This window comes from Peromyscus maniculatus, chromosome 3, assembly GCF_049852395.1.
Source record: "Peromyscus maniculatus bairdii isolate BWxNUB_F1_BW_parent chromosome 3, HU_Pman_BW_mat_3.1, whole genome shotgun sequence".
Taxonomy (NCBI): domain Eukaryota; kingdom Metazoa; phylum Chordata; class Mammalia; order Rodentia; family Cricetidae; genus Peromyscus; species Peromyscus maniculatus.
In genome coordinates this window covers 30,840,082-30,856,019 of record NC_134854.1, presented here as the reverse complement: position 1 = coordinate 30,856,019, position 15,938 = coordinate 30,840,082, and the positions used below count along the sequence as shown (strand labels likewise).

Sequence of the window (15,938 nt, the reverse complement as noted above, 5' to 3'; positions counted from 1 at the left end):
CTGGCCAGGGACTCCTCACCAATAAAGCGTGGTCACTCTTGGGCAGTGGGAGATCCTGAATATAGGAGATGTTTCTAGAACACACATCTCATGACTCACAACTAAGAGTGCTCCAATTGTAAAACAGGATTCATTCAAGATTACAGATGGCTTTGACCTTGCTCAACTGTGATCCTTCCTCCCAGAAAGGATAGTCTGTCCTGTTTTAGGCAAATGATTACCAAAATAGGCTGTGGGTGAGACAAGTAGATCCTTAAGGCTGCAACAATTTCCTGACTCTTAAACCCCTCAACCTGTCCCTATATAGGGTCACAACCAGCTTTTACTCCTGGAAGGCGCCTCAATTTCTGGGCAAGAGAGGCTGGCTTTTGTTTTGTGTGCTAATAAACAGTCCCAGTGTTGAAGGTCAGACTCTCATGTGGTTCTGTCTCAATATTGCTGACACAGACATCAACATCCCCCTGTAACTCCAGCTCCAGGTGGCCTGACACCCTCTTCTGGCTGCCATAGGCAACTGCACTCACATAGTGTACATAGGGAAAAGCAGGCGTGCACGCGCGCGTGCGCGCGCGCACACACACACACACACACACACACACACACACACACAAACAAAAACAAAAATAAATCAATCATATTTACAAAAAGAAAAGGAGGGCAGTTGTGGTTTGTACTGACACACCAGTACTAGGATGACTGACTCGGAAGGATGGATTCAGAAGGAAAATAGACCAACGATTTTGAGCAGTGAAGACATAGTAATAGAAGAAAAGCCAGTGTGGAAAGTAGAAAACCATCTGTGATCACCACATAAATTTTAAGCATGGTGTCTGGTTAAGGAGGGAGGTTTATAGACCCCCAGCCTTTACTTGGCTTCCTCATATTCATCCTGTTACTTGGATCTTTTTTTTTTTCTGCACCAGCAAGGGTACAGAGGCAGGAGATGAAAATTGTGTGGCTAGAATGAGGCTGAATTCACTCACTTTATCTACCCAGTGCTTCCTTTTATCACCTAGCCATAGAATTTAGATGAAATTTTGAAGGATCTTAAAGAAATACTTGCATAAATAAATAGGTCAACACCCCTTCCAGGTATAAACTATAAAATCAGGATGATAGGGTCTGTGAGGCAGCAGCACTATTTAAAAAGGCAAGTAGGGGCCAGCATGAAGTTTAAGATGTGTATGTGATATTTTAATGATCACAGAACAAAAGCCCTCAGAATCCTATCTAGACCATTCCCCATCATTCCCTTTTCTAGGAGTCATTTTAGAATTCACTTTCCAGTTAGGCTGACATGAAGTACAACATGGTATGCAGGAGTCCCGAATTACCTGCTACAGGTCAGAAAATGCCATCCCTGAAGTGTTGGGGGGGTGTTGGCAGAGGGCAGCACCCTAAGGAACAGCATTGGTTGCCAAAGGGAAGGAGAGCTGTGATTCCATTATAAAAAGATAAGATCTCTGACTTTACATTTTGCCCAGAGCAGACATTTAAGGCAAACAACCCTGAATGAATGTACTTTACAATGGCCTCATGTTTTTAAATCTCAGAGATTATATGCTGCTTTCTTTTTTATGGACAAAGTTTCAAAGTTTTGTTTAAGTGGCATGATCAATAATTAACTTGGTTTGATTCACTCAGTGACTTGCTCGGCTATTGATGGTGGCATAATTCTCTGGGGCATGAAGAAAGATAACTTTGAGAAGCGGCCTTTTAAACTTTCCCTGAACCAGCTCACTTGTCAGCCACCGCTCACAATGCCAGTTGTTGCATGTAAATGATGTAATTTGAAAAAGCAATGGATTTCCCCGTTTTCTTTTTCTTCTTCTTCTTCTTCTTCTTCTTCTTCTTCTTCTTCTTCTTCTTCTTCTTCTTCTTCTTCTTCTTCTTCTTCTTCTTCTCCTTCTCCTTCTCCTTCTCCTTCTCCTTCTCCTTCTCCTTCTCCTTCTCCTTCTCCTTCTCCTTCTCCTTCTCCTTCTCCTTCTCCTTCTCCTTCTCCTTCTCCTTCTCCTTCTCCTTCTCCTTCTCCTTCTCCTTCTCCTTCTCCTTCTCCTTCTCCTTCTCCTTCTTCTTTTCATCTAATTCCTTTTCACTCAAACCAACCTGCCCTTCCTAGAAAGTGTGTATGGTGGTGGTATGAACAAAATAAGCATCAAATTATTATTATTGTTATTATTATATTATCACTTTTATACTTATTTATTTTATCCATTTGTGTTTAATGCATGTGTGTGTGTGTGTGTGTGTGTGTGTGTGTGTGTGCATGGATATGAATGTGCATACCTGTGGCCACAGTACATGTACATTGGTCAGAGGACGGATCATTGGGTCTGTTCTCTCCTCTCATGTGGGTTTTGGGGACTGAATTTAGGTCCTCCCTCCAGCTTGGCACAAAGCACTTTGACCATTGGATCAACTCACCAGTACAATAGAATCTTCTTAATTCTCAAGTAATATTATAACTTTTAATGTTTTGCACCTTATATGCATACATATACATAAAAGTTAGATAAATATAAAGTTAAATTAATTTTTGCAAAAAAGTCTGCTGATGAAAATTTAAAATTCTGTTTTCTACTAGGGTAACTAAACCAATACCGACAAACCAGAGGGACTTAGAATCTTGACATTCAGATTAAATGCAGCACAGTTTAATGTGTAATTCTGACAACTCACAAATGCTAAGTTGAGTCATTTGTATGAGCAATTGGAAGACACTCATAATTGAGAAGTTCTTGATGTGTTTAGCTTTGTTTTGGCAATAATACCAGGAATTAACCCAAAGCTAAGAGGAACTTGCACATGATACATAAATATTACATCACTGAGTATTTCCCCCAGTTACTTAAGGTCTAGTTTTATCTTTGAATGCATTTTGTACAATATTGTGATAATACTTTTTGTTTGTTTTCCTCAAGTGATTTGTTATTGTGCTTTTTTTTTTCTATTTGAGACTGGGATTTATGTATCTCAAGCTGGCCTTGAATATGCCATGTGGCTGAGGCTGGCCTTGAATCACAGAGTATCCTACTTTGGCTTCCCAGGTGTGGAGATTAAAAAGATGGACAACCACACTGGTATTGTTCTGTTACTTTTTTTGTGATAATTCCCCTGATGCATTTCTCAATGCAACCCAGCATGCAGACAATGCTTAGACCTTAAAATATTTAAGCAAATTCGTATCAAATAAATATGTTAAAATCCAAACACACAGTTTTGTTAAAAACAAAATCTATCAGTGTAAATATATATTAAGAAAATAACCTGTTATAGTAAAATAGCAAAGGAAAACATTTTAAAGGGCAAAATGACAGAGACACCTATTTCAATATTTAAAGTCTAGACCTCAAGATAACTGGTGATGTGGGTGGTTTGAATAGGTATGAACACCCATAGACTCATGTGTTTGAATGTTTGGCCCATAGGAAGTGTCACTATTAGGAGGTGTGGCCTTGTTGGAGTAGGTGTGGCCTTGTTGGAGGCAATGTGTCACTGTGGGGGCAGGCCTAGAAGTCTCATATATGTTCAAGCCATGTCCAGTGACACAGAGTGTCCTTCTTTTGTCTGCAGATCAAGATATAGAACTCTCAACTTCTTCTTCAGCACCATGTCTTCCTGTATTCCACCATGTTCCCATCATGATGATAATGGGGTAAATCTCTGAAACTGTAAGTCAGCCCCAATTAAATGTTTTCCTTTGTAAGAGGAATAAAACCCTAAGATGGGTGAATATTTTCTACTAATGAAACTCAGTGTAAAAATAACCTTTGTAACACATTTAAGCGGGTGTCACATAAGCTCTTATCAATAACACAAACATGCATACATGTCTATGGTTTATAAACCTATAAATAGTCAGTAAAAATGGCAAACACTATAATACAAGGGACTGCAATGATCAGCAATTAAAAGAACTAATTCTACAATCATAAAAATGCCTACTACTTGTAATTAAAGAATTTTAAGCTAAAACACAATATTTTTTGCTTTTGTTAGCAAAACTAGATATACTTATTTTACACTTCCATGCATACACACTGTATATTCACTGTATGCTGTATCCATCAGTAGCCTGGACACAGGAAAATACATCTTTTATCCATGGACTCCTTCTTAGAGTGTATCATCAGCTACTTGAAGCTCAGTTTCACTCTATGGACACAAGAAGTTTTACATCCTTAACTGGTAAAAGATTACTCAGTAGGTAACGATCTCCTCAATATTTATATGTGAGCATTCTCACATGCAGGATCATTTGTAACAGGAAATACTGGGAATATACCATGTTCTAATAATAGAACATCCATGAAACGATGTGCAAAGGAATGCAGAGCTGCTTTTGAAAATGTTATGACATGGGAAAGGCTATGGGACTCTGCAAAGTGGCAAAAAAAAAAAAAACTCTTAGAAGAGACTATGTATGCAGTGAAATCCTGAAAATTAGTAAATAAATAAACTACAAGAATGTACATTGCAATGTCACCTGCTGCTAGTGACTACAAGAGAGAAGGATATGCTCATAAGCGACCCTTCATTGTCTCACATAGAACTTATTAAACTGTTACAATAAACACATTTAGTTTTAGACTTTCTTCAAAGGTAAAAATAGAAGAGTATATAATTGTAGAGTTTTATAGCACGAAGATGGTTTTTCTCTCTGTAATTTCTCACTATCAAGGTTGGCACATCTGTGGCTAACCTGACAGATATCCCAGGCTAATTTCATCTTTGCTTTCTTTTGCATATACTAAGCAGCTTAATTCGAGTTGTATAGACAAAAACTACATCATTTCCTTTGTGTCTTTCTTTTAACATCCTTCTTCAAAACAAAAACAAACCATGGCCCTTCCCTGACATCCTTCCCTTCCTTGGGTTAAACTGGATGATTGTTCAAGGGAGTGTAATAGTTCCCACCCCTCCACCTTCTATTCTCTCCCCATCCCAATTAGTTAACTTCTGTTATAGTAAATAATTCACTACTTTGCAGTTATATAGTACCTCTTTGTAAATGAACAGTCTTTCCCAACACTTGTTAATCCTAAACATACTCTTTGGAAGTGGGTAAAAATTACTAGAAAGGAGGGAAAGAGAAGGTTGCGTAGAGGCAGAAAAGAAGTCAATGAAACCACAGATTTGCCTGTTTTCCGTTGGTCAAAGCAATGCAATACTGTTCACAATGAGGATCAATGTTATGGTGATATTGAATAGAGAAATGAATTGAAAAAATAAACCTCATTCATCTATTATGTAGATTTTATAGTGTTAGGAGCATAGAGGAACTGTCCAGACTTCTGGATTCAGTTTCTGCCTTCACACTGAGCATGTGCCTGATACTGAATGAGCCATTTGTTTTTTCTGGGACTAGTCCTCTCATCAGAAAATGGGGATTAAATGAGATTATAGCTATAAGGCATGAAAAGCAGCTCTTTAAAAAAGGTAGCTAACGTAAAACTGGCAGTTATTCTCAACAGCTCTAAAATAGAACACCATTTGAAAAGGATGCACTGAAAATAAGAAAACAACTCTTCTTGCCTTTGTGATGCAACAGCAAATTTTATAGACCCCTGTAAAAAAGGGAAAAGCTCCAAAATCTCGAATCCATGCTTAGCAGTAGACATGCATAAAAGTTACAAGTGATTACTAGCTCACAGATAGTGGGCTCAAGGATGGCACCCCCAGAGGAGCTGATCCCCGCTCATCTTAACTGAACAGGAGAAGCAGTGAAGTTACTGTGTACCTTAGTGAACAGACTGATGGGAGAACTCGCACAATGCAAACCCCACCTCCTGACATTGATAGTTCACCCTCCTCTGACTCATGGGAAAACGATGCTAGCTTATCCTAGTAAACCGAAGGCAATTTTCTTTCCTTACTTCTTTATCAAGTGCGCAACATAGATGACTCACAAACCGTAAAATAATTCACAGTGGTTCTGCCATGTCGCTACTGCTTATTTGACAAATAATTTTGAAAACTGTTATAATCAAATTATTTTATGTTCACTCGTTCAATAAGGAATTTCTTTCTTCATCCATGGGCATCTGCTCAGTGTGGAAATATTGAACAGCCATTCATGGCATAGGAGGAAGAGGAATATATCCAGAAGAGTGTAATCCCTTTCTTTTCTAGTACCGTCAATGTAAAAGTGTCTTCCATTGCACTTGATGCTAACATTTCCTGATGCACTTCTGTTAACTTAAATGTGCCTCAAAAAGATCACATTTGATGCTAACAGGATGTACAATGAGGCATGACTGCCCACTTACTCTGTTTTGTTTGGACTATTGTGGTTTAGACACTTAATACAAAAAAGTGATCATGTGATTCAGACCTCTGTCCTGTATTGGAAAGAAAGGTCCTAGAAGACAGACTTATGTTTTACCTATGTGTTATACACATATAGGTTCTATATTTTTGTTTTTATTGTTTGATTTATTTTTAATAGCCTGTGAGATTTAAGCTAGATGCTCACACATACTAGTCAAGTGCTCTGCCACTAAACTGGACTTCTAGCCCTTTTTTTGTTTTGAGATAAGATCTCACTAAATATCCCGGCTAGCCACCAATTTCTAATACCCATGCTGCCAGGTTCCAAGTAGCTGTATTATAGGCAGCATCACCCTACTTGACTTATTTATGTTACTTAACTCTCCTTACTGGATAAATAAATGAATAACTGAGTGAGCCAGCATGACTCATGTTCTTAGTCTTGTTAGTTTCTCAGTAAATCTGGTATCCTGTGTTATACTGCTATACATTAATCATCTTTACTTTTTAATCTAGTTTTGCTTTCACATAAAGGACACTATTTGTCATTATTAAATGAAAAGAATGCACAGCTTAACCCTCAATATTATTGTTGTTTGAGGATGTTGCAAAAAGAGCCATAAGATATCCACATTTTGGCCCAAGATTGGGACCTCTGTTCATCTTCAGTGAAGTTTAGGATATATAGACTTTGCTCAAAAAGAATGTTTCCTTCCATCAAAACAGTACAGGAAGTCAAGGCCAACACTGTGGTGATATTGTGTCCCCCAATATATTGTGCACCTTAATAAACTTATCTGGGGCCAGAAAACAGAACAGCCACTAGATAGACATCGAGGCCAGAAAATAGTGGCACTCACACCTTTAATCCTAGCATTCAGGAGGCAGAGATCCATCTGGATCTCTGTGAGTTCAAAGCTACCCTGGAAACAGCCAGGCATGGTGACACATGCCTTTAATACCAGGAAGTGATGGAAGGACACAGAAAGGTATATAAGACGTGAGGACCAGGAACTAGAGCCTGGTTAAGCTTTTAGGCTTTTAGCAGCAGTCCAGCTGAGATCCATTCAGATGAGGCCACAGAGGCTTCCACTCTGAGGAAATGAGATCAGCTGAGGAACTGGTGAGGTGAAGTTAGGTCTTTCTCTGATCTTTCAGTGTTCACCCCAATACCTGGCTCTAGGTTTGTTTTTATTAATAAAACCTTCTAACAGTTCGTGCAACACAAGACAGAGTACCTATCCAGGTCCGAGCATGTACATGAGGAAGGAGGTGGTGGGAGGAGAACAGGGTTCAGTCGCTGCTGAAGACAAACTGACAATGGGGACGCCTGCAGTACAAGCCACACACTGCCTAAGGAATCCAGGCAGAACTCAGCAAACACAAGCAGTTCAGTCCACCTGACTGAGGACTTGCAATGGGCTATGTGGCAGTTTAAACCTGAGTTTTCCATTTGCGGTTTCATTTTCAGAGAAGGATCACATTCTGTACCTCATGCTGTCTCGAACTTGTGGCAATCCTTCTGTTGCAGACACCTGAGTGAAGGTATTATGAGTATGAGGCACCATACCCTCCTAGAATTTTCTATGATGACCACATGTTTATATTTTATGAGTCATTTTGTGCAATGACTAAATTTTGGAGTAAGTTGCCTGTAATTCTTATGCCGGACTCCCTCACCTTCCATTCTCAGCTGCCCTTGCCATTTCTAAGTCACCACTCACAGAAAGCCCTGTGTGTGCTGTGAGTTTAACCTCGGCTCAGAGAAAGGAAGTCCGCTGCACATTTATGATGCTAGGTCATGATTCTGTTGACATTTACAAAATAAATACACACAAGTGTAAAGGATAGATTCATAGAAATACAAATTTTCCTGGTGGTTTATATTTGACTATTTTGATTTGTTTCTAATCTAGTTTTCCTAGAGAAAATAATATTTAGAGTTATTATGTTAGAATATATTGTTCCTCTATCTTTGGACTGTTGTAAATATTAGTGATGCTTTTTGTAAGGTAGAAATATTTTTATATAAAGATTAATCTTTCTGTTTGTTATTTGTCTGAATTTTTCCAACAGGGTTTTATGTAGTGCAGATTACTATCAAACTCACCACATTACAAAGGCTACTCTTGAACTCCTAATTTTCCTGCTTCTACTTTCAAATGTTGGGGTTACAAGTGTGAAGTACCATTCCCTGTTTACCATAATAATCCATACAGAGAATGTTAGTTTAGTAGCAAAAGTAGCATACTAATGTTATTATTCAATAAAAGTGAATAATAAAAATTTACTTCACTGTTAGTATCTGATTGGAGGAGGTAATTTTAAAGTTTCATACTTACATTGGCATCTTTTCCAGCTAATTTACATAGTTCCCCTCGTTCCTTAGCAGCAGGCCAATAAATCTGAAAGAACAGTTGAAGGTAAATTAGAATAGGCATATTCAAAACATCTAATTCTGATTAGAAAAGAAAATGTGTAACACTGAAGAATAAACATCTAACCAAGACTTGGAGTCAGACATAAATATTTTCCAAAACCATCTCTGAGAACTTTCTAAATGAAACTGTGAAGGGGGCATCCATTTTATTAACTTCCTTGATTTGTATATCTATAGTAACAAGTTATCTTCAAAAGACTGTATGTTACTGTTGTGATGTCAACAGAACTTCAAGTTAGCATTTGTTGCAGTTATCATGGTTTGTTTTGTTTTGTTTTGTTTTCTGTTTTTCCAAGTGGAAGTTCTCTACAGAAATGTGTGGTGAAGTGGTAGAAGCAGCTCTCTGTCACTCATGCGGGACTAGAGTCAATTTGTTCACCCCATTTAGCATGCATGGAGCTCAGAAACATCTGTCAAAAAGCTAAATAGTTTAGAATTATCGCTTACTTAAATATCACAATATCCCTAAAAATAGACGTACTTCCTTTCTTCATTTTCATGTCAAAAGCTTAATCACATAGCAAATAAATAAAACTATAAAAGGCACAAATCTAGATCATGATATTCTGATCCGAGTTTCATGTCACCAAATCTGAGAATCTTACCCATCGTGCATCAAAGGTAGTTTGGGCAAAGGGCTGAAGAGCTTTTGGCTGCAGAGCCCCACCCTCCCATTGTGGTTGGCAGCACTAATTTATGTTTCAGAAAATGTTTTTATGTTTTTTTGTTTATCTGTTTCTTTTCTTTTTAAACGGTTTTGATTTGTGTCAGGATGGGTTTGCAAAGCAGGTCTGAGATAGTTGAGATAGTCCATTCTAATTTACAGAGTGGACAATCTCTGTTGACTGTGGCTGAGATGGTTGAGGTAGTCCATTCTAATTTACAGAGCAGACAATCTCTGTTGGCTGTGGCTGAGATGGTTGAGGTAGTCCATTCTAATTTACAGAGCAGACAACCTCTGTTGGCTGTGGCAAGAAGAAACAAGGAACATGCACAGAAGGTGGAGACGACACATGGCATTGTGTCCACACTCTTTTATTATGTTTCACACAGATATCTGCAGAAAAATGTTGTAGCAGCTGAAGGAAAACCTACTCTATGGTAGTATGATGAAGGACCTGGTGAAGCCTGAAGTATACAAAGTAGTTAGACGTCACCAGTGTTTTATTATATGATCACCATAGTGCAATCTGGAATATATTATCTCTGAGCCAAGAAAAACAGAAGATGGCACCCAATACCCTTTCTTAATAGAAAAATACAATGGAGTAGTTGATATTTCAAGACAAAGAAAGATTGCTGTATTTAGAGAATATTTTTTGTAATCTACCAATCAGTGGTGTATGCAGAACAATGGGCAAGCAAGCAACGTGCTCAGTGATGAACTCACTGTGACATAAGAGTCACATTGAGATCCAGAAAAGCCATTTACTCAGAAATGCCTTGAAGTTTTGTCATTTTCCTTTCACATAATTTTAGGGAATAGCCAGCAACCAAGTATCAGCGAATGAAAGTCATGGAAATAAATATGGAAGGAACTTAGTAATTCATTATCAGGTGAAACATAGTCCCAAATTACACAATCACAATCTTTTCAGGATAAAGTAAAAACAAGGAAAGTGAAATAGACATGGCAAATAAAATAGTTATCCAAGCTATGGGCATGTCACTACATGCTATAATCTCAGCAGCAGTGAGGTCCATTTAAGAGGGTAGTGAGTTTGATACCATCCTGGTAAGACACTGTTTCTAAACATCAATGAAAGAAAAGGGCATGAGGGAGAAAGAGCAAGATAGAGAGAAAGAGAGAAGAAGAGAGGGAGGAGAGAGGGAATGTAAAAAGCAAGTATGGATGGGAGTGAGGGAGGGAGGGAGGAAGAAAGGAGAGAGGGTGAGAAGGTAATGGAGGGAGAGAAAGAGGAAGGACGGGAGGGAGAGAAGAGAGAGATGATAGATATATGGTAGATATATGGAGAGATAGATGCAAAGATAGATGATGTTTAAGGATATAGAAGCATGTTATTTATAAAAGTCAGTTCTACTGTGGTTAAGCAATGTGAATGGGTTTGAAACACTGGCTATCAGTATTCTTACTGCTCTCTAATTTTATTAGTAATAAAGTATTATTTGTATCTTTTTGTGCTTAGTACTCAGTCACAATCCTAGCATATCAAAAGTTGCATTAAGCAGACTAAAAAAAAAGCACACATGACTGTTTTACTGGTGGCTCTCATAGAAAATCATTCACAGATAATTTCTTTCACTTAGCAAAGACTCACATTATTCTTAAAATATATCTTAAAAGAGATCTTCTAATAATTTCACACATGAATTTGAAAATACGACCCATGCTCTACTTGTATGAATATATCATAACAATAGTTCTAGTTTTAAATTTCTTTAATATTTTTCTTAATTGTGAAGAAAACTAGTTAAGGAACTTAGAACAAAATACTACAATTATTACTTCATTCATAAATATGAGATTCATTAGTATCTTTTATTTACAACTCATCTAATTCATTTGCAGTTGTAATTTACTGAGGTGAAAATGTCACCCAATTTATTTTTAAGTAGTTAATGTTAGGGAAATTACAGAAACATTCAAATAATGATAAGTCCTTATAACAACATCCAGAGGAAATCCCAATTATATCTGCTCTTTGTTTTATCTTTAAGAGGCACTTTAACTGACTCAAGCTAGCAAGCATAAGGTTGGTCCAATGTCCTTTGGCCTAATTCAGATAGGCCAAAAGACTGAATAGGACACCAGAGAGGATGTTGCAATGTGTTCATAAAACCTAATTAAAGACAAAAATTCAGAACCACAGAGACAGCAGACATTTGTATCAAAGGGCAGGATGCAAATGTAAGATTGATTGTAACAAAGTCGGGAAAATGTTGAGCTAATGAGGTGTGGATTTGGGCAGTAAACAGAACAATGATCACTCTGGGTCCTAAGGAGACACTGAGGTGGACTTGAACTCATAAATGTTGAAAGGCAAAATGTGGGCAAAAGGTAAAGCTTGAGTGATTACAACTACCACGGGGAGGAACTGTTACAGACCGAAAGTCTGACTACTCGGTTAGTTCCATTTTAACCTACATGTAAGGGCAGAGCTATAGAATTTCCCAGAAATACTTTCAGTTCACAAGATGGATCCAGGCCGAGCTTGTCTACAGCTGGGTATCTAACCTTCTGTCTTGGGTAGACAGCTGTCAGTCTCCTAACATATTCCCAGGAAATCTTCTTCCTTGACCAGTATAAGTAGCTTCCCAGGAATCCCACCACAATTTAAAATAATAAAGCAATTTAAAAAAAGTCATTCCCTTTTTTCTTCTTCATCAACTACTTCTCATCTAATAAGTTGCACTGTGAAAACAGACAGCCCGACCTATTTATTCTCCACAGTACCTGCAGTATCTGGAGGAGGAGGAGAACACAGTAGTAGATGATCAAAAGCATGTGTTGCAAGACAGAGAGAAAAACACTAACAAAAAAATTAAAATAAATTCTAAGAAACACACTAATGGTTTGGTAATGTTCCACTTATGGCCCAATTACTCTTGTCCATGCCTTCCTAAAAATCTGTAAGGAATACTGTTTATTTCTTCCTTTTTAACTTCTAAAATTTGTATAAACTTTATTAAGAAAACCATTCAAATAAATAAAAAGCAACACACACCCAAAACAACCAGATCTAACTTCTTTACCACTCAGTGAACCACTATGCAGTTAGACTAGCCTTCGGAATGGAGCTGTGGAACTTCATGTTAGATCTTACACGTTCAGTAGTGAATATATTTTAAGCACGTATCCACCAAACCCAAAATATCCATGACTGTGGAGCAGATAATGTTCTGAGTGAATGTGTATTTTTGACATGAGCACTGACATGTCAAGGACCTCACTGCCTCAGATCCATGGAATAGCAGGCCTTTCCCTGGTCAGAATACTTATGTTGACAGTATATGCAGAGTGTATCAACCACAGCTTCCTCCTCCCATAGGACTGCAGCTCGAGACTGCTTTCCTGCAGGAACCACTTTAGGTAGCCTGCCTCTCTTTCAGCTGTATATAATGATGCACTGGGTTTTCAGGCTGCTGCGGCATATCCATCACAGCCCACCCTACCACAGCTTCTTTGTAGGTATGCCTGTGGATTCTTCAGGCCCCATCACAACAGTCAGCTCATTCCAAAGCTGTGCAGAAAAACAGCTTTATATCTGCTTTCATAACTTGAGTCTATTATCTGCATTCAGTCCTTGCTCATCCCTTTATTCTAAGCCTTTCTTGTGCATTTTCTTCAAGTTATACTGTTATATTCCATTGCCTTCTTAAGGAGTCTGTGACTTACTGGGGTTTGGTGACTAGTGATGGCAAATGGAATGGGCATCTCTTCTTCCCACCCTCGTTTTGACCTGTAATGTACACATACTGAGCACTGAAGAATGGGCTTTGGGAAATTTCCCTTGGAACTGGAAGCATAGGATTCTGGCCAGAGTTCTGGAGGGGACTGAGTCGTCTGCCCCGCGTCTGACAGTCCATTACAGTGACCAGATGGGACCTGCATATCGGCACTGAGCTAAGGAGCCAGCACATCCATGAACAGGACAATTGTTCTGCAGCTCTGATTACAGGACAGCTTGTGCTCAGTAGGCAATGGGAAAAATTAAACAGCATGAATGTAAGTAGAGTGTCTTATATAAAAACTTCATGTATTATGCTATCTGCTTGGTTCTGAGGATTTATATCTCTTAATTTTATGTATTAAATAGGAAAATCGGTGTCTTTCTTCAATCAGTAGCAACCTTAGGTGAAGAGGTTATTTACCCCAATTCTCTTCTCTGTACATAACAGGCTCACAGAGTGAAGCATTGTGTGCAGCAGCTTTGTGCAGCCACAGAGGGAGTGAATAGAACTCCAGTCAGAGGCCATTCTTATTTATAAAGGAATTTCTTATTATACTGAGCACAAAAAAAGCAAGGCAGGATCCTTTCATATAGAACTTAGTTGTAAACTTCCCCGAGGAAAGGGAAATAGCAAAGGCCCTTTTCATGTTAGCATAGAAGGGCGCTTAAACACTCCAGCAAAGACATTAGATTTATAGTTACAAACTCAGTTATTTCATACGTGCTAAAAAAATAAGGGCATAGTTTGATGAACTTCAGCTACATCAAATACTTTTGTAATTACTCACACTGGATAGGAAGGGCAAGAAAAAAGCTACATCGTCATTGGAAATGGAAGAAAAAATCTCTCATATTGATAAGCTTAGAATCACTTTATAGTCTAGCTGAAACTTTCGATTTTCTTAGAGTTTAAAAGTTTTAACTCAAATAATTTCATTTTAATTCAGTAATTCATTCTGAAAGATTCTGGTTTTGTTTGTTTGTTGTTATTGTTCAATAATCACAAAGATTAAGTCCTTAAATAATTGCCAGGGTCAATGCTTTACTTTAGCAATATAAATTGTCTAGGGTTGTTTAACAAAAACAAGAAGTTCTGTGAGGAAGGATTAAAAACTTATGTTGTTTTGATACGCTGTCTTCTCACTTTGAAAATCACAGGAAATCTTAAAAAAAAAAAAAAAACACCAGAGCACATTTATTATTTTGTCACATTAAACAGTTTTTCCCAAAAGAAAAAAAAAGTACTTTACATAAAAAGTAAGTTTAAGATACCCTATAGAGAAAAAAAATTAAGTTCTATACTGATTGTCCTGTAATCCTGTAAGTAGAGATTTAAGCATTAGGTTTTTCTTGGGTTCCAATTTACAAGCTTTGCTTTTTTACTTTACTTAAAATTGTTTTTTCTCTCTCTCTCTCTCTGTCTCTCTGTCTCTCTGTCTCTCTGTCTCTCTCTCTGTCTCTCTCTCTCTCTCTGTGTCTCTCTCTCTCTCTCTGTATCTGTGTGTGTAAACTGTGTCTCACTATTTAGTTGAGGCCTACCTAATTCACCCAGAATCCTCCTAACTCAAGATTCCTAGTGATAGAGTTATAAGTTTGCACAGTCAACCTAAGAAATTTTTATTATTTTTATTTCTATACTTTATCGTAGGTAAAAAGCCAAGGGTCAATTTACTTTGGATTACTACTTGCATCAATTCGAATTCACTGAACATTTTATATATATATATATATATATATATATATATATATATATATATATCTCAGTTTCAAGAGAAAACAATTTAAAATTAATTGGATAAAAGTTTAAAGATGATTAGGCATTATTTCCAAATAAAGCAACTAACTTAATTCTGGAGATTGTTTAAAAATGGGTCAATGTGTACATTATTATCGTTAAACAAATTCCCAATTACAGTTTTGCTGGAATCAACAAAAATACTAGTGAAAAATCATAGGTAACAAGAATAATGTACTCGATAGATTCTATTAATATTTCAGAGGCTAATAACAAGGGTATTAGTATTTTCTTACCCATGCAATTCCAATAGGAATACTTCATGAATGATGTACAATAACTCTTCCATGACATTTTTGGAGTTAAAACAGCATTCTTTTGAGATCTTATTTTTGGGGTTGGAGAGTATAATTTGATGATCAAAGGGAAATTTTAACTGAGGCAAAATCTTAAGTGAAGTGTAGCTCAAAGATGCAAAAATCTTTAAATTTGATAGGCAAGACTCATTTAGATTATCCCATCCATGTCCAAACAACAGACTTGGAAACTGGGGATCTGTTTATGAAGGGAAGTCAACTTTAAGTTTCTGACAAGGCCAGAAGACAGGAAGTGGCATTTTCCAGTAGTGCAGTATAATAGACCCTTCCGTGACACTTGCCTGCATCTAGAGTGAGATTCACTCTACCCTTACAGGCTTGAACTGGGTCCAAAACACCTAATATTTTCAGACAGAAAAATGTCCCAATTTCATTAACTTAGGAGTCTCACCAATTTACACAATTAAACAGAATTTATTAGATATTTCATCACACTGTCAGCCATGATGATGTAAAAATAAAGAAGTGAAATGAAGGAAGAGAATTAGTTTTTATATTACTACTGAAAGTTTATACATAGAGAGCTCCAGCTTTCCTGTGAATCATTACTAGTACAGATTAAAGTTGACTGAGAAGGAAGAAAATCTTCATTTACAGTCAAAGTAACCAATAGCACATGTCTAGAAACCATAGTTCCTTAAGCTCTTTTAAAAATGCCAAGTATGGTCATTATTATAATGTCTATACTGAAGATGTTCTTTTTT

The 15,938-nt window shown here is 37.3% G+C and overlaps 1 protein-coding gene across 1 annotated transcript in view; it reads right to left on the bottom strand.

The window, feature by feature from the left end:
- Window positions 1–15,938, bottom strand: part of Sema3d (semaphorin 3D) — a 191,657-nt gene that overhangs the window by 75,722 nt on the left and 99,997 nt on the right. Inside the window, exon 4 of the mRNA XM_042272919.2 lies at window positions 8,613–8,675. Coding sequence (XP_042128853.1) covers window positions 8,613–8,675 — 63 coding nt within the window. The remainder of the gene's footprint in view (window positions 1–8,612; window positions 8,676–15,938) is intronic.